General features: G+C 37.9%; 2 protein-coding genes across 2 annotated transcripts in view; both read right to left on the reverse strand.

The window, feature by feature from the left end:
* Positions 1–24578, reverse strand: part of LOC143102878 (uncharacterized) — a 268065-nt gene that overhangs the window by 61201 nt on the left and 182286 nt on the right. The gene's annotated exons all lie outside the window — the stretch shown is intronic.
* LOC143102277 (immunoglobulin heavy constant gamma 2A) lies at positions 1012–7002 on the reverse strand. Its single transcript, XM_076265776.1, has 7 exons — positions 6958–7002; positions 5526–5807; positions 5144–5425; positions 3472–3792; positions 2930–3220; positions 1904–2058; positions 1012–1562 (listed from the first exon to the last, which is right to left on the reverse strand). The coding sequence occupies exons 2-7, from the start codon at positions 5776–5778 to the stop codon at positions 1551–1553; spliced, it is 1314 nt and encodes a 437-aa protein (XP_076121891.1). The 5' UTR covers positions 5779–5807; positions 6958–7002; the 3' UTR covers positions 1012–1550.

Genomic DNA, 24578 nt, shown 5'->3' on the forward strand with positions numbered 1-24578 from the left:
CACCAGTTATTCACACAGCAGCTTCTTTCGCCATCTTCTTGATTGACCTCTGAACTCTGCATAGGTAAAGAGCCATGGGGATTGGGAGACAAGGAAGAATAAACTACTCTCTTTTCTATAGTAAACTTCTTAAATTAAAGAGGCAAATATGTGTGTGTGTGTGTGTGTGTGTGTGTGTGTGTGAGAGAGAGAGAGAGAGAGAGAGAGAGAGAGAGAGAGAGTTCATGCAAAAAGCATTTCATGTTCACACCTCAACTCAAGGATTTTCGGTTGTGACACATTTGCATGTCTTCAAAAGTCTTCACAGAGCCCCCTGGGACACTAGCACTGATGCATGGACAACATGCAAAGCAGAGTCAGAACGAACTCAACAACAACTTGTAAAGCTAAACTAAACAAGGACTTAAAATACAATATAAAGAGAGGCTTCTACGCATCAACAACAAGCTAATATATGCTTCAGCTAGCAGTGTGTAAAAGTGTTACATGCTCTCCCCTCGCTTGCTCAATGATTGTTATATTCATAAAATGCTCAAATTTTGTACAAAAATATGTTTTAAAGCGACAGCCATCCTCATATTCTCTATAAGGTCACACACTTGTGTGCACTACCTCACTAAGAGTGTGCAGTATGTCAGTATGTGTGTATACCTGTGTATACATCTGCACTACAGTATATGCATCTATCTATCTATCGATTAATCTATCTATCTAAGAAAGTATGAAACAGAGAGAGAAAGACAGAAGGAAATTCAACATTAAATGTCCTTGGAATTCCTTGGACTTTCTAACAAATAACATAATTTGTATGGACGCTAACGCATGGACATTAATTGTGATGCTGCTACATGTTGTTCTTAATATAACATATCACTCAATATGCCATGCAGTGTTTATCAAGCGGCAGAGAGGAAGTGTGGTTGGTCAAGAATTCTCTTGAGTCTCTCGGAGTTGTTTTGCAGCCCAAGTGCTGCAGGTGTGACACTTTTGAGGAATTCAGAAAGGGGAAGAGCAAGTTGACATGCGTTTATTTCTGTACAACTGAAAGAACAAACAAACCCTCTGGGACTAACTGGTCTAGATAGCCATCATTTGCTTTCGAATACTTTGTGTGTTTTACAATTACGTTTAACATTTATATTTGGCATGTAACATTTGAAATGATAAAATAGCTTTCAATTCCATATTTAGCACAGTACTTTTTATTTGTTGGGAAAATATTGCAGTTAAGCTGTATTTATACATATGTAAAATACTCCTGTATTTTCAATAAACCTGAAACAAATGCTGATAAAACAATCAAGCACAAAACGAATCAGTGATTAATCTTTTTCTTTGCTTATACAGTGATAAGATAAAAACAAAAATGGAAACATTTCTGTAATGCAAATACAACTTCACAGAAATTACTTCCCCATAAATTAGGCCTACAATGTAGAAGTACACACAATTTAGACAGAGATTTAGACAATAACATTTTTAAACAATATATGGAAATAAAAACCGCACAAAAGTATGATGATGGTTCCCCTCTCTCCTGTTCATTTTTCTCAGTGTTTTATCTGGAAGTAAAGGGAAAAACACTGCTTGAGAATCTTTATCATGAAATGACAAAAGACAACTAATACTGTAGCATGATCCTTTTGATGTGGCCATCATTCGGACAAAGCATTCTAAAGGTTATTTAGCGATGTTGACAATGTTTCCTTTATTTTTTGCCTTTATTAATTGTTATTTTTATTCATATTGTCCCCACTCACATTTAATTCCTTCCTTCATTAGTGTCTTAATGTCTCAGATCTTCCAGTGTTGCAAAGCATTTGAAGTTTCAAGCAGTCTTCATACACTCAAATAATTTTAGTGAAAGATGGTCTGATCCATGGTACAATTGTTGCACTGATACCTTGACAAGACTGAGGATAGCACTGTAGACCAGAGAGAAGAGGAAGAGGAATATGAAGGAGGTGGTGGTGGACCACATGCTGCTGTACTCGTCCTCCTCCTCATCCTCACTCTTCGTGCAGTGTAGGACATCTTCATCAACCACCCCAGGCTCACCTGTGGGCAACACCAGACATCACTGATGCCTCTCATTCTCATGTCACTCACAACAGCATACACTCTCTGGCAAGTGGTTGGTTTACTTTGGAAAATGTGTAACCCTTTTCTCAGAATGACATACTATGGTATTACCATATAGCATAATATAACAGAAAAGTACTCCTGTGCTGGTTTTGTATTGGGTAGCAGATGTCAATTTCAAATTAAAAATGTATGTTCAGGAGTCACATATTTCCAGGTGTTTAAATGACAATGGAGTTTCATGCTAGTTTTATCTGGATTATGTATCTGTTTACTTAGTACAGGAAGATGTAAAACATAGTTCTCAGCTCTTACTGCACTCCTCTCTACATTATAAGGGAAATATAATATGACATGCTATATTTCACAATTGACAAACTTCTGCTGTGATAAAATGCAGTGGTATGAATTTATTTGATGCTTTAATCACAAGACAGCACACAGAAGACAAAGACACTGAGCGTTTCACAATCGCTATCAAAACATGACACCACAGATATGACAATGCAGAAAGTCACGATGAAACAAGCTCTCACAAACAAGCAATGCAGTGTTTTCGAGAAAACAACAAATTACTGAGACTTGCAAACATGATGAGCAGGCATTGGACAAGGGACAATAACATAACATCAACAACATACAACATTTATCACAACACAGCCAACAAAACAGATACAATGTCTCAAGCAACCCATTGGTGAATCAATACCCCAAACAACATCTTTATATACTGTATATATATATATATATATATATATATATATATAATAGGATGCTAGAGGGTTCACGTGAGTTTGCTTGAGAGATTACTTATCATCACTACAGACAGGACACTCTTGATATTTACTTTCTGAGTATTCCTTCACTGTCGCAGAGGAGTATTGTTTCATGCCGCCATGCTTGACAGCACAGGTGAACTTTCTTGACGTTGAATCCTTTTTGACAGTCAGTATGCTGACATGCGACATGTTGCCATCCTGTTGTTTCACAATGCCTGTGTTTCCCTCCTGATAGTCTCCTCCGTCCACCTTCCACATGATGTACACATCTCCTAGAGAAGAGCCCCTGACCTCACACACCACAGAATCATGATTTGGATCACTGGCCTTGTAGATGACCACCTCTGGAACTCGTATTTCTGACAAATTGAGAAAAATGAGCATTGATGTAAGGTCTAAAGGAATGTAGCATGATTTTTATGGTTGAAACATCATGAGGGTAACTATTCATTTTTAAGAATTTTTAAAAAGGCTGAAAAATGGTGCACATTGTATACTGTCATATAGCTCATCATTTGCTGATCAGTAGAATCATGTACAATTACATGACCTTTTCCCAATAAAATGAAATGATAAAATGAAGAATTGTGAAAGTGAAAGGCTGTCTCACCTCCTAGTTTTATTTGCTTCATGTTCACAATGTCTTTGCCCTCAGAGTTGTCATGCACAAAGCACTCAACCTTTTTTCCAGAGAACCAGACAGCCACCTCCACCTCTAGTTTGCTAACCTTCTGTGACTGACTATTTCCGATGAGTTTGGTGGGGCTGTCTTGAGGGCTCTTACTCGGAACTTTTCCGTCCACCTTCCATGTAACTTGAGCATCAGTCACAGCTTTTGAGTCTGTTCCCGTGATGATGCAGTCCAGCACTGCTGTATTCTGGAGGAAAATATATTTTCCTGATGGGGGAGTTAGCACTACTGAGAGTTTATCTGAGGGAGGAAAAAAAGACTTTGATTAAAACAGAGGCAGTACATATGTACTATAAAACATTAAACAGACATGTTCTCATAATTATGCATATATCTTTGGAATGAAAATGTCCCTGTGTAAAGTGTGAGTTTGTCTGCCAGTGTATGTGGCATTGTGTGAAGTATGAGTGTACCTGTGTGTGTGTGTTTGCATGTATGGGCGCTATTTTGCAACCTGGAGCATTGCGGAAAGCTAGTCATTTTCCCGGCACAAAGTTAAATTTGTATTTTACATGTCTCTTATATTAGACAACGCGCCAGGGAGTGTGGCAATTAACAACCTAAGGATGGGATCTGGCGCATTGTCTAAAATCGCTATTGTACACCACCTAAAGCACATTGCGCCACTGACCAAGAGAAACCTGGTCAGAAGTCCATGGCGAGTTGTTTATATGTTATTTTAAGAGCGCATTTTCAATTATGATCTGGGCAGGTGCACAACGCACCATCCCTATATCATCCATGAAGGCGCACCAGCGCACATCCATGCAAAACATTACAAATAACACGATTAGGCTACAATGGGAAACATAATTAGAATAAAGATATTACTAAATACATCTCACAATGAGTAGTTATTCACCATCATTAAAAGTGAAGTGAAGACGCTCTGTCATGAGATATAAGCAACTCCTCCGCAGGATAAACGTTGTTTTATTCAGTCATTTGAGCATTATTAGGGTAAGTGTTGCTTTTTCCAGCCTATGTTCTCGATACTAACCCATTGTCAGTTAATAGTGAAAGTAACTAACTGTGAAGAACTGTTTTGTTGACTGACACTATGGTGAAGTTAGTTTCACTTTGCCAATGAGTTCAAATAATAGACGAGTGAAAATGTGTGAAGGCTATACTATGCTAAGTTTTAGTAAAGTATGTTTAGTGGAATAACTGTTCCATACAGTCTCGCGTGCAAGCAGATTCCTTCAAATGCGCCACTGACTGTCAAAATACCGATGCACAGTTTAAAGTTGAGCTCCGCGCAGTTAAAGAGAATGACAGATGTCATTCTCATTGATTTAAATGATGTTACGCCCAAAACACACCCATGACTGATTAAGAAACATAAGGCCCACCTTCTTGCGCCGTGCGCTGGACGTTTCATAACTAAACCACTGGACAAACCCCGAAATTTATTTAAACTATTCGCCAGTGACCATGCGCTTTAGACTGTCATAATTGGGCCCTATGTGTATATGTATGTGTGTGTGTGTGTGTGTGTGTGTGTGTGTGTGTGTGTGTGTGTGTGTGTATGTATGTACTGTATGTGTGTGTGTGTGTGTGTGAGAGAGAGAGAAAGAGAGAGAATAAGTACCTTCAAATGATTTTTTCACTGTGATTGGCTGGCCAGAGTGAGTCACTTCACAAGTGTAGATATCCTTTTTGGATGGGCTGCTCAGCGTCAGAAAACTCTTAGCATAGTAATATCCAGTGGAGTGTTTGGTGGAAATTTCTTCTGTGCTACTGACAGGCATGTCATTTTTCTTCCACGTCACTGTAATCAGCTTGGGATAGAAGTCTTCAATTGCACACATGACATATTGGCCTTTTGCTGTGGTTATCTGGGACAGGCTCAAAGTAGGAGACTTAGGCTCCACTGTGAATATAATCAAATTATCAAATAATCTTCTGTGAGTGATCATTAAACAGAACACAAAGTACACTCTTAAAAAGACAAAGGTAACGATAAGCCTCACCTCGTACATTCTTGCTAATATTGCCGTTTTTGTGTGTCACAGTGCATGTCATATCTTCTTCTGAGGTCAGTGCAGTGCTAATCGTGCTGACTCTGATGTAGTTATTATCGGCCTTAAGAACAGCTGGATACTGGACAAAGTTTGTCAGAGCCTGACTGCCTTTGGTCCATTTGAAGTTTGCAGATTCAGCAGGGAAGGGGCCAGTGGTCATGCAAGCATATGTTTTAGTCCCACCGGAGCCACACTGCTCCATGACCGATATAGATGCATTGGTCACATCATCTAAGAGAAGAAGATATGGAGAATATGCACTGATGAATTATGGACATCAGAAAAATAATTATAGATTTAAGAAAAAGGCAGATCAGAAGGTTAACCTTAGGTTATTTAATGGCTACACTAAACAAGATGAAATGTACCCTTTTGTCGGTGCACAATGTGATATGATTTCATACGGTGTATATACCAGTTTTTTGGTACTTTAGAATTTTGTTAACTATGCATACTTTGTTTGAGGGCAGTTCTTTAGTACCAGTTATTAATTTCTGCACTCACCTAACATGAACATTTGATTATGTTGCATTTACAGTCTTGAAATTACCAGATTTTATGTGCCATCTTAGGTTGCACACAAGGGAAAGGAACAATTCAATAAATCATTGGCGTTTTAAATTAAGCATCCACTGTCTATGCACAAGACTTGTGTACTATTGTGTGCTGGAGGTAGTAAAACAACAGTTTAAAATGTTATAAAAAGTTTACCAATAAACTGTGTTAACTGAGCCTATGAAACTTGAATGTGGGAACAAACATCTCACTTATTCCAATATCAATGAAAAAATGAGTAAAAATTAGTTGCTGCTGACTCTTTTGAAGTGAAAAGAGTGTGTGGAGTACTGTGTCTATTGTAGTGGATTGCTAAACTCTATCAAGAGTGTACCTGTCATATAGTTAAAATGATTGCATAAACATAATGTTTCTGTTACATAGCTGAAGTAATTCAATAAAGAAATATATTTTCAATAACATTATTGACTTATTTATTACTTATTTATTGCTATTTATTAATAAATTATGACAATTTCTTTTACAATCTGTCTAAAATATAGAACCAACTCTTCCAATTTTAAGTGTCAACAGAAACAATCTGTGTGTAACCTATTAACATACATATCATGGACATGTCTTAAGAAAAGTATTGTACTAAATTGATGTTTAATTAGTACATAATATCACAGTTATTATGTAGCATATAACTATTTGACAAAGTGGCAGAAATCCAGTGAGAGCCCTATAATGATTATACTGACACAACAACTTTGTCATTTCCTAGTATATAGTATGTTATTCTACTATCTGGCGTAAATAGTCCTAATTTTCATTTAAGGCAATAGCATTTTAAACGCAAATGAATGGAAAAGATTAAACTTACCCGGTGCAACAGTAACCTGTGTGCCGTTTCCCCAGTAGTCAAAATAATCACAGTGGGAAAATGCATTGGAAACATCGTACAGAAACCCCAGGTGGTCTTCTGTGTAACTGAAACCTACATGGTACAATCACTAACTGTTGAGCTGAAACAGGCTCATTTATGCTCAAGGTTACAGATACGAATACAGACACAGACATAAAACTATTAAGATATATTATATAGTGGAATAACATAACTTCTATTGGAATGATTGTGAGGACAAAGTGTTTGCAACTGATTAATTTGCATACGGTTACTTGATATAAGAATACTGTAGATTATGCTTTTATTTCTGTGACTGTTCTAGTTAGGGCCCCTGTTGTTTTTGTAAGGATTATTATTAGGGCCCGAGCACCGACGGTGCGCGAGGCCGGGACGGCTTTGCGCACCGACAGGTGTGAAGCCCTATTGTTTTTGTAAAGATAATTATTATTATTACTAGATGTACCACATATCGGTACAAAATATGACCGCCGCTCAGTCCTGTACATCCGTTCCGCGAACATAAATCACACTAATCAATTTGTATCCATCTTCTACTCCATCCCCCACTCTTGAAAACTTTGTGTATGCTTGTTTGGCATGCCTGTGTGTGTGTGTGCGGGCCGCACAGCAAGTAGCCTACTGGCGCTGCAAAGGTGAATAGATTTGTAGCACTAGCCAAAAAATGTGTAGCATTGTTATAAAACCTTTAAAATCTCTAAACAATCACAAGTAGGGCAGTTCATCACAGTTCATCCATTGCAACTGGACTGATGAAAGGTCATGTACATTGTATTTGGGGAAAGCAGAAGGTATCAGTTTTACATTTATTTATGTATGTATTTATTTATTTATTTATTTACTTACTTATTTACAAACAAAACAATCCCTGTCATTTCCATGCAGTTTTCAACATCAAGAAGAGAGGTCATGCCATGGATTTTTGTGAATGTTTCTTCTTCTACATTTGCAAGATTTTAGTCATCTTTAGTTCATATGATATTCAACTTTATTGTCAATGCACAAATTAAATACCAATCGTCTAAAACGAAATGCAGTTTTACATCTAACCAGTGGTACACATAACTGACATGTCCAAAAGGGCCTTCATGAAATGCGTCGCTAGACTGTTCACATTTTAACGGGCCAGGTTGAGAGCTGCGTCCATTATTGTTCGTGGGAAAAATACTGATTTCCACATTGCAACTACTGAATCCATGGTCAGGGACCACCAGCAATGTCCTCGGACCACTGGTTGAAAACATCTGGCTTACAGTATCAGTATAAGTATAAGTATAAGTATGTATAAGTATATATACTCTTTTGATCCCGTGAGGGAAATTTGGTCTCTGCATTTATCCCAATCCGTGATTTAGTGAAACACACACAGCACACAGTGTACACACAGTGAGGTGAAGCACACACTAATCTCGGCGCAGTGAGTTTCCTGCATCAACAGCGGCGCTCGGGGAGCAGTGAGGGGTTAGGTGCCTTGCTCAAGGGCACTTAAGCCGTGCCTACTGGTCGGGGTTCCAACCGGCTGCCCAAGCGGACTTAAGCTGCCACCTCTTAGCGAAAAGTTGTAATACATTTCACCCAGCTGCGTGAATCACAGAAAGTGCGAATTAAGTGGCCACTTCTAAATGGGACCCACTGTACAGTAGCCTAGCTGAAGGTCTGTGGCTAAAGCAGCCATAAATGGCGTTTTACAAACGGAAGTTCGGGAGGAGCCTGACGGAATTTGCTACACCCCTCTTCAATTAGTCAGGCTATTTATTCTCAGTCTGCCTGCCGTAGTTGCAGCATCAGTGTGATTTTGCTCGCAACCCACCACCTCCCCTTACGCCTCCCGTCTTCCATAAGTTAAAGAACAAGGGGGTGTATGGCGGAATCCTGCCCGACTCCTGCCTGCGCAGTCGACTGCGGCACGATTCCGCAAATGCCCTTCAGGACCATGGCCAGAGACCTTGCCAAACTTGCTCTTCTATTATGATGTTATGTATTATGCTTTATGTTTGTGCAAATTCAGGAATTTGAACTAGTGAATGAAAGTGTTATCATTGTTTGGATACTTTATACACACACATGCTTTTTAATCGCATAGACTACAACTACCAAGCTGCAATCAAAGCACACCGAATTCACCTCTCACACCCTAAACACGCACTTCAAACAAACAAACAAGCGTCTCCGTCTCACGCATGTATAGCCATAGGCAAAACTGTATCAGACGTAATGTTGGTAAATCATCCATCGCACAGAATGATTTTTGTAGCAAGTGCAACAGGTACAGCCCTGCCCTGGATACATCTCTCAAAGTGCGCTCTAAGGCAGTGGTTCTCAACCTTTTTTCAGTGATGTACCCCCTGTGAAATATTTTTTCATCCAGGTACCCACTAACCAGCGCAAAGCATTTTTAGTTGAGAAAAAAAGACTTAAAACAGAGCACTGTGACATCATTGTCTAATTTATTAAACTTTGGAACCATGACTCCATCCATAAACTTCAACCACGACTCCATCGTTTGAGTTTTGACAGTGATTGACAGGTGATGGCAGGTGGCATGTGACAGGTTGGGTCGAACCATCCTGGTATTGGGGGGGGGGGATAATGAAATTAGGATAGCCTACTGGATAGGAAATTTTAGGATAATGAAATTGAATAGCCTACTGAAATATAAAATTAATTTTATGAACTTATACTTTCCTGAAATATTTATTAAATAATAAAGTATTTTTGCATGGATTCTACTTTTTAAATCTATATTTTAACCCTAAGCTGTTTTTAGGGCATTTTCACTACCTTTATTCATAAGGATTTATTTTGGTCATTGTAAGTGCCACACACACATATTATATATAGTTTTTTTCAGCAGAGTCTAGGCTATCCAGATCTGCCATCATCATTTCATGTATTAGTACTAGCATTGATTTTTATTTTTATTTTTAAAGAATTAAAATATAAAAAGCGTATTATAACTAGAATGTAATGCCAGAGGAATTACAATAGTGGATGGAAAGCTGCTGGCTTAATGTTGGTGGGGAAATTCCTGGAAAAAAAAAAACATTAAATCACTTAATCTTTGAGTTCATACAAACCCAAGGCATTCTTGAGATATAACACTCAAGGTGTTTTTGACCTTGACATTTGACCTTTGACCTCCAACATCAATTCACTTCATCTCTGAATCCATACAAATACTCATACCAAATTTCAGGCATGTACTGTGTCAAGGCATTCTTGAGATATCGCACTCAGAGTGTTCATTGACTTGACCTTTGACCTTTGATCTCTAACATCAACTCACTTCATCTTTGAGTCCATACAAACACTTGTACCAAATTTGAAGCGTATGCGTCAAACCGTTCTGGAGATATAATGCGCTAAGAATGAGATATGTCTGTGACTTTTATTTTGACAGACGGAAAACACTTAAACAGGATTTGTAGTTTTAGGGAGCGCAGAGACGGTTGATAAAGCGAGACGATTCATAAGAGGTTAAATCAAAGATGGTTGATTGCGAAGAAACTTCATGAGAGGCCATTTCCTGTCCCTGGAAATTTATGCAAATAGGGTAGCAGTACACGCCCCCGCACATTTATGTAGTGATCGGGCTCTCTTTTTAACATTGAGGTCTATGGCAGAATCCAAGAATTTCCCAGAATTCGTCAAAGCCTTATTTTTCTGAGCAATGGATGCACATTTCGGACACGGTATCATGATCTCCAAACCCTCCTCCCTATTTCAGTAGAATGTCGTGATAGTATGACCCTCCAGTCGGGAGAAAATCAACATTAATGAAGGTGTACACCAAGTTTATTTTGTACTCCGGCTTGTCTGGCGTGGAACCGAGGCGTTCAAACGTAAGTCATACGTCAGTGACACGCCCCTGTGCAGGCGGGAACTGAACCAGAGCCCGTCTCTGACTGAACTCCACTTTGCCCTCATAGACATGAACTAGGACGACCCATCTTGCTACGCATTCATTATCTTTGGTTAAATTCTGCCACGTTGTGACGTGGGGTTCGAAGCTGTCACGCCCATTTAGGAGTCTAGCGGGAGTCCAGTGTCTGTGTATTCCTATGGGAGAAATGGTCATTTTCTCGGAATATGACCAATCCCTTAGCCCTACATTCAGCGATGTAAGTTTTGAACCCATTTTCTACAAGCCACATGTCTCCCTAACATTCCGACATTGAAATTGTATTTTCCAACGAAACAAATAAAGACAAAAATAGCTTTGTTCGTAATCTGTCACCGTCTCCTCAAAGCTCTGGTGCACAGCCACCTGTTCTCAGAGGCTCTAGACTCAGAGATGGTTGATAAACTAACCTAACATATTTTTTGCTAGAACTAGTAGACTACCACAAAGTTGCTGAACGTATGTTATTTCAGGTTTGTTTCCAACAATATATAAGTTTAACCAAAGTTCTTAGCTGCTAGCTAGCTAGTGAACATTCCCATTCACTTTCCGTGTACTGTGCTAACGTGTCCGAAAGAGTGTTTCATTGGCATCACACACAAACAATGACTGTAAAATAGTATACAAAATTATATTTATATGTTATTATTGCTTATTCAGAGAAAAGTTTGTTTTGACACGCCTATTTAGGAGTCCAGAACTAGTGCCATTTCATTTGAAAGCCGGGAAATTGTAACACAATTCCCAGAAAATACGTGTTCTGTCTTATCCGGTGCTTCAATGAGATTTAATTGAACAATTATTAGTTGACCATCTGACTCCATTTATTTCTTAAATACTAGTCACATATCTACAATCGGTTGTATCAATCACCAATCCGTAATATATAGGCTATTCTCAAAGGATTATCTCTTCACCAAATACTGTTCATCATAAATTCCTTACCGTAACCACAAGAGAGATCGCTACAGATTGTTAATCAATATAACAATTTATTGTAGTATCAGGAATAATCATACACTACAGTTAACCCTTTTTCGAAACGTTCAATTTTGACATCTTCATTTCAAAAGGCTATAGGCCCTATCATGACATTCTAAAGTGCATCGTCACTCGTCAAAAGTCTATTCAAATTTAGTAGGATGTCCAGTTCACATTGGGAGGGGTTTCGTTCTCAAAAGTGGAGCGCATGGCGTAACAAGGTGTTCCTAGGTCTTTTAATCAGTCATATGGGTGTGTTTGGGGCGTAACATCATTTTAAACCAATGAGAATGACATCTGTCATTCCCTTTAACGGCGCAACGCGCGATATGTCAAATAAATGCATCGGTATTTTGGCATTCAACGGCGCATTTCGTTTGGAATAGTCATTCTTAAACCATGCTTTACTAAAACTTAGCATAGCCTTCACGCATTTGCACTCGTCTATTATTTGAACTCATTGGCAAAGTGAAACTAACTTCACCAAGGAGTCAGTCAACGACAAGACAGTTATATGCAGTTACTTTCACTATTGACTGACAATGGGTTACCATCGAAAACATAGGCTGGAAAAAGCAACACTTACCCTAATGTTGCTCAAATGACTGAATAAAACAACATTTATCCTGCAGAAGAGTTGCTTATATCTCGTGACAGTGCGTCTTCAGCTGTGCTCCATACGTGTCTCTCGCCTCTCCCCTAATCACTTTTAACCGTCATTACCAATTTGCAAATGATGGTGAATAACTACTCATCATGAGATGTACAGTATTTCGTAATATCTTTATTCTAATTATGTTTACCATTGTAATCGTGCAATTTGTAATGCTTTGCATGGACGTGCGCTGGTGTGCGTTCATGAATGATAGAAGGATGGTGCGTGCACCTGCCAATATGACTGTTGACATGCGCTCTTAAAATAGCATATGAACAACTCGCCATTGACTTCTGACCAGGTTTAGGTGGTGTATGATAGCGATTTTTAGACAACGCGCCAGGGCCCGCCTTAGGTTGTTAATTGCCACACCCCTGGGCGCAATGCTTAAAAAATAAAGGTGCAAAATACCGAATTCAACTTCGCGCGACTGAAAAACGAACTGTACGCCATGCGCTGGTGCCCCAAAATATAGCCCTATATCTTAAAAGTGATAAGAGATAGAGACTTTCTGTAAATTAGAGAAATATTAAGGATGACCCAGTTTATGTAGGGATTAAATGTTTATATCTAATTTGCATATTATGACGTCATATGGTGGCGGCCATCTTGGATTATAGAATTTTCATGAAAAGTCGCATGTTTGAATGATAAAATGCACCACTACTTTTCACCCAAAATGTCCCTCACCTTCTGTATGCTATATTGCACAATACTGAATGCTCAGGTAAATACTAAGTAGTAAACAAACTATGTAAATCATTACTAATAAATGGCAGAAACAAACCAAATGCATGTAGCGGTAGGCGCCTTTTGCTGTAGAGATTTTCCATTTACTACATACAGTAGGCACTCTGATTCCATGTATGGGGCACATATATATTATTCAGATGACACACAAACACAAGTAGACAAGACCTGTTTAGTTCAAAAGCTCACTTGCCACGGCAAGGCACAGATCAGGAGTGAGATGACGAGACAAGACAAGAGACAATGTTAGTATTTGTTTTCTTTTTGTTGTTTTTGTTGATGTTTTCTTAGCTGACAAAGACACACACATCACAAGGACATGAACACACAAAAAAGAACACATATATGTCCTAAATGGTCAGGGAAATAGATAATCAACAGTGTAAATCATTACTAATAAATGGCTGACAATTTTTTTTTTGTAGCAGGCCTTTTGCTGTAGAGATAATGACTATCCATATCCATATCCTATCCATACAGGGCCGGCATTCCCATCATCTTGTGATAGACTATGCATGGCCTAATGGCTCTCCTGCCCCGTGTCACCACCTCTGTTCCTGTTGCGAGCCGCATGGCCAGATCTGCCTCGCGTCGAGTGGAGAGAATTTGCGCAGCTCGGACTAGGCCTACTGTCATTCTCATTGCGACTCCCCACACTGCCTCTACGTTCCCCCCTGACTGTCCTATGAGCACTTCGACCTCGTCAAACATACCCAGCGGCATTAGACAAAGGCTTCACCACGTTACTGTCGCCGCGATTGCGGAGAGGCACACATTCAGAAGACAGAAGCTAGCGCTATGGACATTAGGCTACCTCCAGCCTCGTTCGCCACACCACAACACCCTGCTAACTTCCCGATGAACACTCCGAACCCGTGAAACATTATTCCCACCAGTGACATTGGGCAAACGATTCAACGTTTGTGCTTGGTGTAAGCTAAACTATGGAGTAAACTCTCACTTTGTCCAGCTGCATCATTGCAAGGCAGGGACGCATCTGAAGCCTCACTAAATGAATCACCGTCATTTTCTGAAGGCAGATATTCCCCCTTCAGAATCAGGGTCCGCGAATAGAAGACCCAACACTTAATTTCGGGTAAACTTTTTTGATGCCATTAGACGATAATCTAATGCAAATACTCCCTGACGTTGACAATATCGCTCTGACAAAGTGGCTCACACGCACACTAGCTCCGGTATTTCACGCACTGATTCAATGCCCTGTAGCTAGAAAGTTTTGTTTAAAGCGTGCCCTTTTTTCGACTCGGGGATGACGTATGACATGTCTGCCATCTAGTGGAGTGGAGGTCGAACGAAAAATGACACCCTATTTGACTAAATCGGCCGTTTTATTCAGTACCGCATCTTGTCGACTATAGTCGACTGTGGCGCCTAGAGGGTTAACCAATAAACACACAATAAATGGAAAACCTCAACGCAATGTAACAATCAATTTAGAATAAACCTATAGCATACCTGGCAAAGATTTCGACTACCATTGAAGGCTCTGAGAAGCAGAAGGTTTCCTACCAAATTCAGCTACACATAAGGTGGGAGTCCTGAGAAGCAGGCTCCCAGAATGGGGTTCTCATCACCCTTATCTTAAGTATCTAACAAGAACAGGGACATCTTGCATTACATTACAAAGCAGGAATTAACATAGACAGCATTCAAACCTGGAGACCCCAGTCTCAGCAGGGTATCATTTTCAGATCACCAAATGGTGGTGGGATTTTTCCATCAGAAAATGGACTATTTTCTCTCAGATCACAGAAAACAGATATGCACTTATTTTACAATTGAGACCCTTTTACTTCTCGCACTGAGACATTAAAAATGATACCAAACACAAATACATCATCATCAAATTTTGTCATTTCCCTGTTGCATTTCAGTTTCTAGTAGTTGAGTTCAAGTGTCTTCTAGACCGAGTGGAGACAGGCAATGGACAAGCTTAGCAGGGGGTATGGTCAGGGCTAGGAGTTTCCTGACAAATGGTAGCTAACACAATAGTCACAATCAAGTGAAAACAAGAATCTTGGCTTCAAAGGACAGTCTGTAACCATTTTCTTTAGGAATGCAAAAGGGATGCAAAAGGCTAGTCTTACAGTTCGCCCGGTTGCCACCGTGAGTGACTCAGAATTCCACAGGTGTCAAATCAAGGCTAGCCGCCCATATTCTCAGTCTTGGTCTGATCATTTCAGTCTCAGTAGTTCTGGTATTTGTAAAGGACTTAGACTACGTTTACACGAAGCAGGGTATTTTCCTAAACGAATATCTGGCCATCTACGTTTGCAAATAAAACTGCATTTACACGAGACCGTTTTTTTTTTAAATGTGTTTACACGAACCCGTGTACATACTGTCATGAGCACGCCAAACCACAGTGGCAGTCTAACGATAAGCTCAAGCTCACATTAACCAATCAGAACCCTGAAAAGTCGCACGTGAGAACATGTAAATGTAAACATTGGTCGCACATTTGGTGTACTTCTGTCGCATACTGTGACGTTGGCTGCCCAAAACTCCGTTTACCACAGTTTACAACCAAACGCATAAACGAAGTTTTCCAAAAAAATCACTGGCCGGATTTTTTTGGATAACCGTTTTACGGGGCAAATTCTCCGTTTGCGTCTAAATGAAAGGCTCAAACGTAGGGAAATGTCTTCGTTTATAAAAATACACATGCTCGTGTAAACGGGGTCTTAGTTAACTATAGAATCTTTGCTGAGACAGTTGGATTCACAGGTGACACCTGTGCCAGTGTTCTGATTAGCCCGGGAACTTCTCTGGGAGCTTAACGAGTGCAGCTGGCTTTAGGCCATTATGACATCATAGCCATACAAGTCTATGGGGGAAAAATGAGCTTTTTGACATTTTTAATCCCCTATTTCTCAAAAAGTATAAACTTTTAAGAAAATCTGAAAAAATAACTCTCTTGTCCAACTCCAGACCTACACAACAGTTATTTCAACATGTCTGTACGTTAAGCGGTTAGAGTCGCATTCATTCTTGAAAAGGTAAAAAGAAAAGGTTATAATAACTAGAATGTAATGCCAGAGGAATTACAATAGTGGATGGAAAGCTGCTGGGTTAATGTTGGTGGGGAGATTCCTGAAAAAAAACATTGAAGCACTTAATCTTTGAGTTTATACAAACCCTTGTACCAAAAAACCTTGTGCGTCAGGCATTCTTGAGATATCACACTCAAGGTGGGTTTGGCCTTGACATTGACTTAATCATTGAGTCCATACAAATGTTCACACCAAATTTGAAACATGTGCGTCAAGCCGTTCTGAAGTTGTGACACAAGCATGAAAGCTGGCCTGGAAAATGTAATTCAGAGAATGCAATGCAAGTACCTGCAAAACGGGGCTTTAAGTGTTGATGACTGCTCATTCTGCAGCCAGCTAACAATTACTTTGTCAACGTTAAAATAATTGAATCAACGTCACACTGCCACATTTATTCTACATCACTTTTGCACCCTTCATTAATATTAAAGCAACGTTGAAATTCTAACTACAGATCAATGGTATTTCCATTTAAATTAATATTGAAACAATGTTGAAATTACAACCAAACTAAAGATCAATGTGATTTCAGTGGTATTTCAATTGATATTAAACCTCAGTAAACCACTATTAGCCTAATCTGGCAAAATATTGGGAAATTTATATCCTGCTTTATCTACAGCCAGGATAAATTTGGCTAGGCCTAGGTATGTCTTGTTTAGGCTACACAAGCTTGCATAAATAACCATTGACAACTTGTTATCAGTTAAGCAAGTGCATTTATTCACTCTTCATCTAGAAATTCGTGTGTACTGTGTTTTCCTGCCATCCATAGCAGTTGCAGTCAGCCTGATCCTTCAGTGGCAGAGTGAAGCGGCACCTAACAGAAATAGAAGGGGGGGGGACAGCTGTTAGATAAATATGTTCAACTGAGCAACAAACTAACAGCTAAGCCTACAATCAAGTTATTTTACGCCAGTGGTTCTCAAACTTTTTCTTTTATTCCCCACTTAGATCAAGGGGGCATTTTTAAACCCCACCTGTCCCTCATCGCTCTAAATCAGACGTTTCAGCGATTTCACTCAAATTCTCAAAGGCATAATACTGTCGCGATCGAGGCGCCTGTCCCATACCTCAAGTTTTTTGGTGAATGCAGTAATCTTAGATCTGCTAGGTGAGGTAGGTGCTTGTCTTAGCCTTGTAACTGGAGATTTAACTCATTGAGCCACTCATACAAACGTAGTTCAAAACGAAGGCCAAGTTTCAGCCAGTGATTGTTTGCCATTTCCCTCGTCAGCTGGCAATTTGAGTGCTTAGCTAGCTGCTACCGCCTCCACTGCACACAACCGCGAACCTAGAAACATGAACTTACTATGTTGCTAAGCTACAAGTTTGAAGCTAACGCCAGCTTGCTTACTTGATTAGCCAAGTCGTTTTAAACAGACTTCACACACTCCATTCAAATACAAAACACAAATAATTAACTTACATTGGGTTTGGTAGGAAAACGTCCGTTTCGTCGTCGTTTGTTGGACGAACCAGACAACAAGAACGTAAACTTTCTTCAAGAGGATGCTTGACAGCAGCAGTGCCTGTAGAATCGGTAGGAATCAGAGGCAAGGAGAACGCTACTCCGCATGCGCACAAGTTCATTACGGGATGTGTAGTTTTAGGGAGCACCAGATTGTATGCATTAGGAGCTGAGACCGTTGAATTCACAGGTGACACCTGTGCCAGTGTTCTAATTAGCCCGGGAAATTCTCTGGGAGCTTAACAAGCGCAGCTGGCTTTAGGCATGGCTTTAGGCCATTATGACATCACAGCCTTTGAAGTTTAAGGGGGAAAAATGAGCTTTTTACCATTTTTAATCCCCTATTTCTCAAAAAGTATAAACTTTTAAAAAAATCTGAAAAAATAACTCTCTTGCTCCACTCCAGACCTTCAGAACGGTTATTTCAACATGTCTGTACGTTAAGCGGTTAGAGTCGCATTAATTCTTGAAAAGGTAAAAAGAAAAGGTTATAATAATAATAATAATAACTAGAGAATGTAATTCCAGGGAATTACGAGTGCATGAAAATGAAGCTAGGACACACATAGCATAGCTTAATAAAAGTTGACAGTTTAGAAGTAGACAGTTTAAAAGTTGAATGTAGATAGTTTAACAGTTGTTAATAGACAGATATCTTAATAGACATATAGTTCAATGAATGTTGAAAGTATAAAAGTTAAATGTAGATAGTTTAAAAGTAGTTGACAGACTGATAGTTTAATGTGTGTTGATAGACAAATAGTTTAAAGGCTCTATATAGGTAGATAGTTGACGATAACTGACAGTTGGAATGGCTCTAATGTTTGCTAGCAGTTATTCTAACTATGTTATCAAAGATAACAATGTTAACCAAGTTACTTAACTTAGTTAACTTAACTACTAAATATGAAAACATTAGCTATGCTAACTAGCATGTTAGCATGCTAACTATATTAACCATGTTACTTAGCTAACTTAGCTAATCATTTTTAGCAGTTTTGTTAAAAATGCTAACTAGCATGCTAACATGCTAGCATGCTAACTATGCTAACCATGTTACTTAGCTAATCATTTTATCAGTTTTGCTAAAAATGTTAATTAGCATGCTAACATGCTAACTATGTTAGCATGCTAACCATGTTACTTAGCTAATTTAGCTAATCATTTTTAATAGTTTTGCTAAAAATGCTAACTAGCATGCTAACATGCTAGCATGCTAACCATGCTAACCATGTTACTTAGCTAACTTAGCTAATCATTTTTAGCAGTTTTGCTAAAAATACTAACTAGCATGCTAACATGTTAGCATGCTAACCATGCTAACCATGTGACTTAGCTAACTTAGCTAACTAGCTACAGTGGGTAGGAGTCATAGTTGATGACAAGTAACAGTTAGAATGGCTGAACAGTTAAAAAGTTCAGTAGTTTAAAGGGTTAAATTGTTTAACAGTGAAATATTGTAGTGAGGACTTTTATTTTGAAACAGTTTTTGGCAGAGGAAGCAGTTGAACAGGATGTGTAGTCTTAATAGGGCCAGTTTGTATGCTTAAAGCCTGAGACTGGCAGTTGATCCAGGTGGCCCGAACACCTGCCATAGGATTCTAATTGCTTAACGGCCGTATTGTGATGTCATAATCTAATGTTAAGTCAATGGGGAAATTTTAGTAGTTTTTAATTAATAGTTTAAAAAGTATAAAAGTTACAAAGTTGAAAAATACATAGCTGAAGTCACATAAGTAAGACCTACGCAACGCAGTTTGAATGAAGTTTCTAAGTTAAATGGTTGAAGCTGTATTAAACGCACAAAAAGCGTTAGAAGAAGAATAAGAACTAGAAAAGCATTTCCTGAAGGAAATACAGTGCATGAAAATGCAAAAAATATGATGTAAAATATCATACAGAGTAAAAACAAACTATATTGGTTGCTAGGTAGATGAGGTTTAATATAGTTGGAGTGACTGAACAGTTAAATAGGTTGATAGTTTATATGGTTAAATGATTTGCTTGGTAGATAAGGTTTAATATAGTTGGAATAATTGAACAGTTAAATAGGTGGATAATACTTAACTTAGTTAACTTAGCTAATGTTTTCATTTTTAGTAGTTATGCTAACTAGCATGTTAGCAGTGCTAACATGCTAACTATGTTAACCATGTGACTTAGCTAACCTAGCTAATCATTTTTAGCAGTTTTATTAACTATGCTAACTAGCATGCTAACATGTTAGCATGCTAACTATGCTAACCATTTTACTTAGCTAACTTAGCTAATCATTTTTAATAGTTTTGCAAAAAATGCTAACTAGCATGTTAACGTGTTAGCATGCTAACTATGCTAACCATGTGACTTAGCTAACTTAGCTAATAATTTTTAGCAGTTTTGCTAAAAATGCTAACTAGCATGATAACATGTTAGCATGCTAACTATGCTAACCATGTGACTTAGTGAACTTAGCTGATCATTTTTAGCAGTTTTGCTAAAAATGCTAACTAGCATGCTAACTATGCTAACCATGTGACTTAGCTAACTTAGCTAATCATTTTTAGCAGTTTTGCTAACAATGCTAACTAGCATGCTAACTAGCATGCTAACATGCTAACTATGCTAACCAAGTTACTTAGCTAACTTAGCTAACTAGCTACAGTGGGTAGGAGTCATAGTTGATGACAAGTAACAGTTACAATGGCTGAACAGTTAAAAAGTTCAGTAGTTTAAAGGGTTAAATTGTTTAACAGTGAAATATTGTAGTGAGGACTTTTATTTTGAAACAGTTTTTGGCAGAGGAAGCAGTTGAACAGGATGTGTAGTCTTAATAGGTCCAGTTTGTATGCTTAAAGCCTGAGACTGGCAGTTGATGCAGCTGGCCCGAACACCTGCCATAGGATTCTAATTGCTTAACGGCTCTATTGTGATGTCATCAGCCCATGTTAAGTCTATGGGGAAATTTTGATTCGTTTTTAATTAATAGTTTAAAAAGTATAAAAGTTACAAAGCTGAAAAATACATAGCACCCATGTCCTAAGTAAGACCTACGTAACATAGTTTGAATGAAGTTTCTACGTTAAACGGTTGAAGCTGCATTAAGCGCGTTAGAAGAAGAATAAGAACTAGAAAAGCATTTCCTGAAGGAAATACAGTGCATGAAAATGCAAAAAATATATACTATATAAACTATATTGGTTGCTAGGTAGATGAGGTTTAATATAGTTGGAATGACTGAACAGTTAAATAGGTGGATAGTTTATACAGTTAAATGATTTGCTTGGTAGATAAGGTTTAATATAGTTGGAATGATTGAACGGTTAAATAGGTGGATAATACTTAACTTAGCTAATGTTTTCATTTTTAGTAGTTATGCTAACTAGCATGTTAGCAATGCTAGCATGCTAACTATGCTAACCATGTGACTTAGCTAACTTAGCTAATCATTTTTAGCAGTTTTGTAAAAAATGCTAACTAGCATGCTAACATGCTAGCATGCTAACTATGCTAACCATGTGACTTAGCTAACTGAGCTAATCATTTTTAGCAGTTTTGTAAAAAATGCTAACTAGCATGCTAACATGCTAGCATGCTAACTATGCTAACCATGTGACTTAGCTAACTTAGCTAATCATTTTTAGCAGTTTTGCTAAAAATGCTAACTAGCATGCTAACATGTTAGCATGCTAACTATGCTAACCATGTTACTTAGCTAATTTAGCTAATCATTTTTAGCAGTTTTGCTAAAAATGCTAACTAGCATGCTAACATGCTAGCATGCTAACTATGCTAACCATGTGACTTAGCTAACTTAGCTAATCATTTTAGCAGTTTTGCTAAAAATGCTAACTAGCATGCTAACATGCTAGCATGCTAACTATGCTAACCAAGTTACTTAGCTAACTTAGCTAACTAGCTACAGTGGGTAGGAGTCATAGTTGATGACAAGTAACAGTTACAATGGCTGAACAGTTAAAAAGTTCAGTAGTTTAAAGGGTTAAATTGTTTAACAGTGAAATATTGTAGTGAGGACTTTTATTTTGAAACAGTTTTTGGCAGAGGAAGCAGTTGAACAGGATGTGTAGTCTTAATAGGGCCAGTTTGTATGCTTAAAGCCTGAGAATGGCAGTTGGGCCAGCTGGCCTGAACACCTGCCATAAGATTCTAATTGCTGTGATGTCATAAAGGGCAATGTTAAGTCAATGGGAAAATTTTGATAGTTTTTAATTAATAGTTTAAAAAGTATAAAAGTTACAAAGTTGAAAAATACAAAGCCCACATGTCCTAATTAAGACCTACGCGTCAATGTTTGAATGAAGTTTCTACGTTAAACGGTTGAAGCTGCATTAACTGCGTTAGAAGAAGAGGAATAATAAGAACTAGAAAAGCATTTCCTGAAGGAAATACAGTGCATGAAAATGCAAAAAATATGATGTAAAATATCATACAGAGTAAAAACAAACTATATTGGTTGCTAGGTAGATGAGGTTTAATATAGTTGGAGTGACTGAACAGTTAAATAGGTGGATAGTTTATATGGTTAAATGATTTGCTTGGTAGATAAGGTTTAATATAGTTGGAATGATTGAACGGTTAAATAGGTGGATAATACTTAACTTAGTTAACTTAGCTAATGTTTTCATATTTAGTAGTTATGCTAACTAGCATGTTAGCAATGCTAACATGCTAACTATGTTAACCATGTTACTTAGCTAACTTAGCTAATAATTTTTAGCAGTTTTGCTAAAAATGCTAACTAGCATGCTAACACATTAGCATGCTAACCACGTTACTTAGCTAACTTAGCTAATCATTTTTAGCAGTTTTGCAAAAAATGCTAACTAGCATGCTAACATGCTAGCATGCTAACTATGCTAACCATGTGACTTAGCTAACTTAGCTAATCATTTTTAGCAGTTTTGCAAAAAATGCTAACTAGCATGCTTACTAGCATGCTAACATGCTAGCATGCTAACTATGCTAACCATGTGACTTAGCTAACTTAGCTAATCATTTTTAGCAGTTTTGTTAAAAATGCTAACTAGCATGCTAACATGCTAGCATGCTAACATGTTAGCATGCTAACTATACTAACCATGTGACTTAGCTAACTTAGCTAATCATTTTTAGCAGTTTTTCAAAAAATGCTAACTAGCATGCTAACATGCTAGCATGCTAACTATGCTAACCATGTGACTTAGCTAATCATTTTTAGCAGTTTTGTAAAAAATGCTAACTAGCATGCTAACATGTTAGCATGCTAACTATGCTAACCATGTGACTTAGCTAACTTAGCTAATCATTTTTAGCAGTTTTGTAAAAAATGCTAACTAGCATGCTAACATGCTAACTATGCTAACCATGTGACTTAGCTAACTTAGCTAATCATTTTTAGCAGTTTTATAAAAAATGCTAACTAGCATGCTAACATGTTAGCATGCTAACTATGCTAACCATGTGACTTAGCTAACTTAGCTAATCATTTTTAGCAGTTTTGTAAAAAATGCTAACTAGCATGCTAACATGCTAACTATGCTAACCATGTGACTTAGCTAACTTAGCTAATCATTTTTAGCAGTTTTATAAAAAATGCTAACTAGCATGCTAACATGTTAGCATGCTAACTATGCTAACCATGTGACTTAGCTAACTTAGCTAATCATTTTTAGAAGTTTTGTAAAAAATGCTAACTAGCATGCTAACATGCTAACATGTTAGCATGCTAACTATGCTAACCATGCTAACTAGCTACAGTGGGTAGGAGTCATAGTTGATGACAAGTAACAGTTACAATGGCTGAACAGTTAAAAAGTTCAGTAGTTTAAAGGGTTAAATTGTTTAACAGTGAAATATTGTAGTGAGGACTTTTATTTTGAAACAGTTTCTGGCAGAGGAAGCAGTTGAACAGGATGTGTAGTCTTAATAGGGCCAGTTTGTATGCTTAAAGCCTGAGACTGGCAGTTGAAACAGGTGGCCCGAACACCTGCCATAGGATTCTAATTGCTTAACGGCTCTATTGTGATGTCATCAGCCCATGTTAAGTCTATGGGGAAATTTTGATTAGTTTTTAATTAATAGTTTAAAAAGTATAAAAGTTACAAAGATGAAAAATACATAGCACCCATGTCCTAAGTAAGACCTACGTAACATAGTTTGAATGAAGTTTCTACGTTAAACGGTTGAAGCTGCATTAAGTGCGTTAGAAGAAGAATAATAATAAAATGCCTTGGAATAACAGTACAGTGCATTTTCATGCACTGTAATAAGAAGCCTAGGAAGAACAGTACAGTGCATTTTCATGCACTGTAATAAAATGCCTTGGAATAACAGTACAGTGCATTTTCATGCACTGTAATAAGAAGAAGCCTAGGAAGAACAGTACAGTGCATTTTTATGCACTGTAATAATAATAAAATGCCTTGGAATAACAGTACAGTGCATTTTCATGCACTGTAACTAGAGAATGTAATTCCAGGGAATTACGAGTGCATGAAAATGAAGCTAGGACACACATAGCATAGCTTAATAAAAGTTGACAGTTTAGAAGTAGACAGTTTAAAAGTTGAATGTAGATAGTTTAACAGTTGTTAATAGACAGATAGTTTAATAGACATATAGTTCAATGAATGTTGAAAGTTTAAAAGTTAAATGTAGATAGTTTAAAAGTAGTTGACAGACTGATAGTTTAATGTGTGTTGATAGACAAATAGTTTAAAGGCTCTATATAGGTAGATAGTTGACGATAACTGACAGTTGGAATGGCTC

This window comes from Alosa pseudoharengus, unplaced genomic scaffold, assembly GCF_046254945.1.
Source record: "Alosa pseudoharengus isolate Yale_2024_CS ecotype anadromous, Long Island Sound unplaced genomic scaffold, YU_APseudo_1.1 YU_APseudo_1.1_scf_4, whole genome shotgun sequence".
Classification (NCBI taxonomy): domain Eukaryota; kingdom Metazoa; phylum Chordata; class Actinopteri; order Clupeiformes; family Clupeidae; genus Alosa; species Alosa pseudoharengus.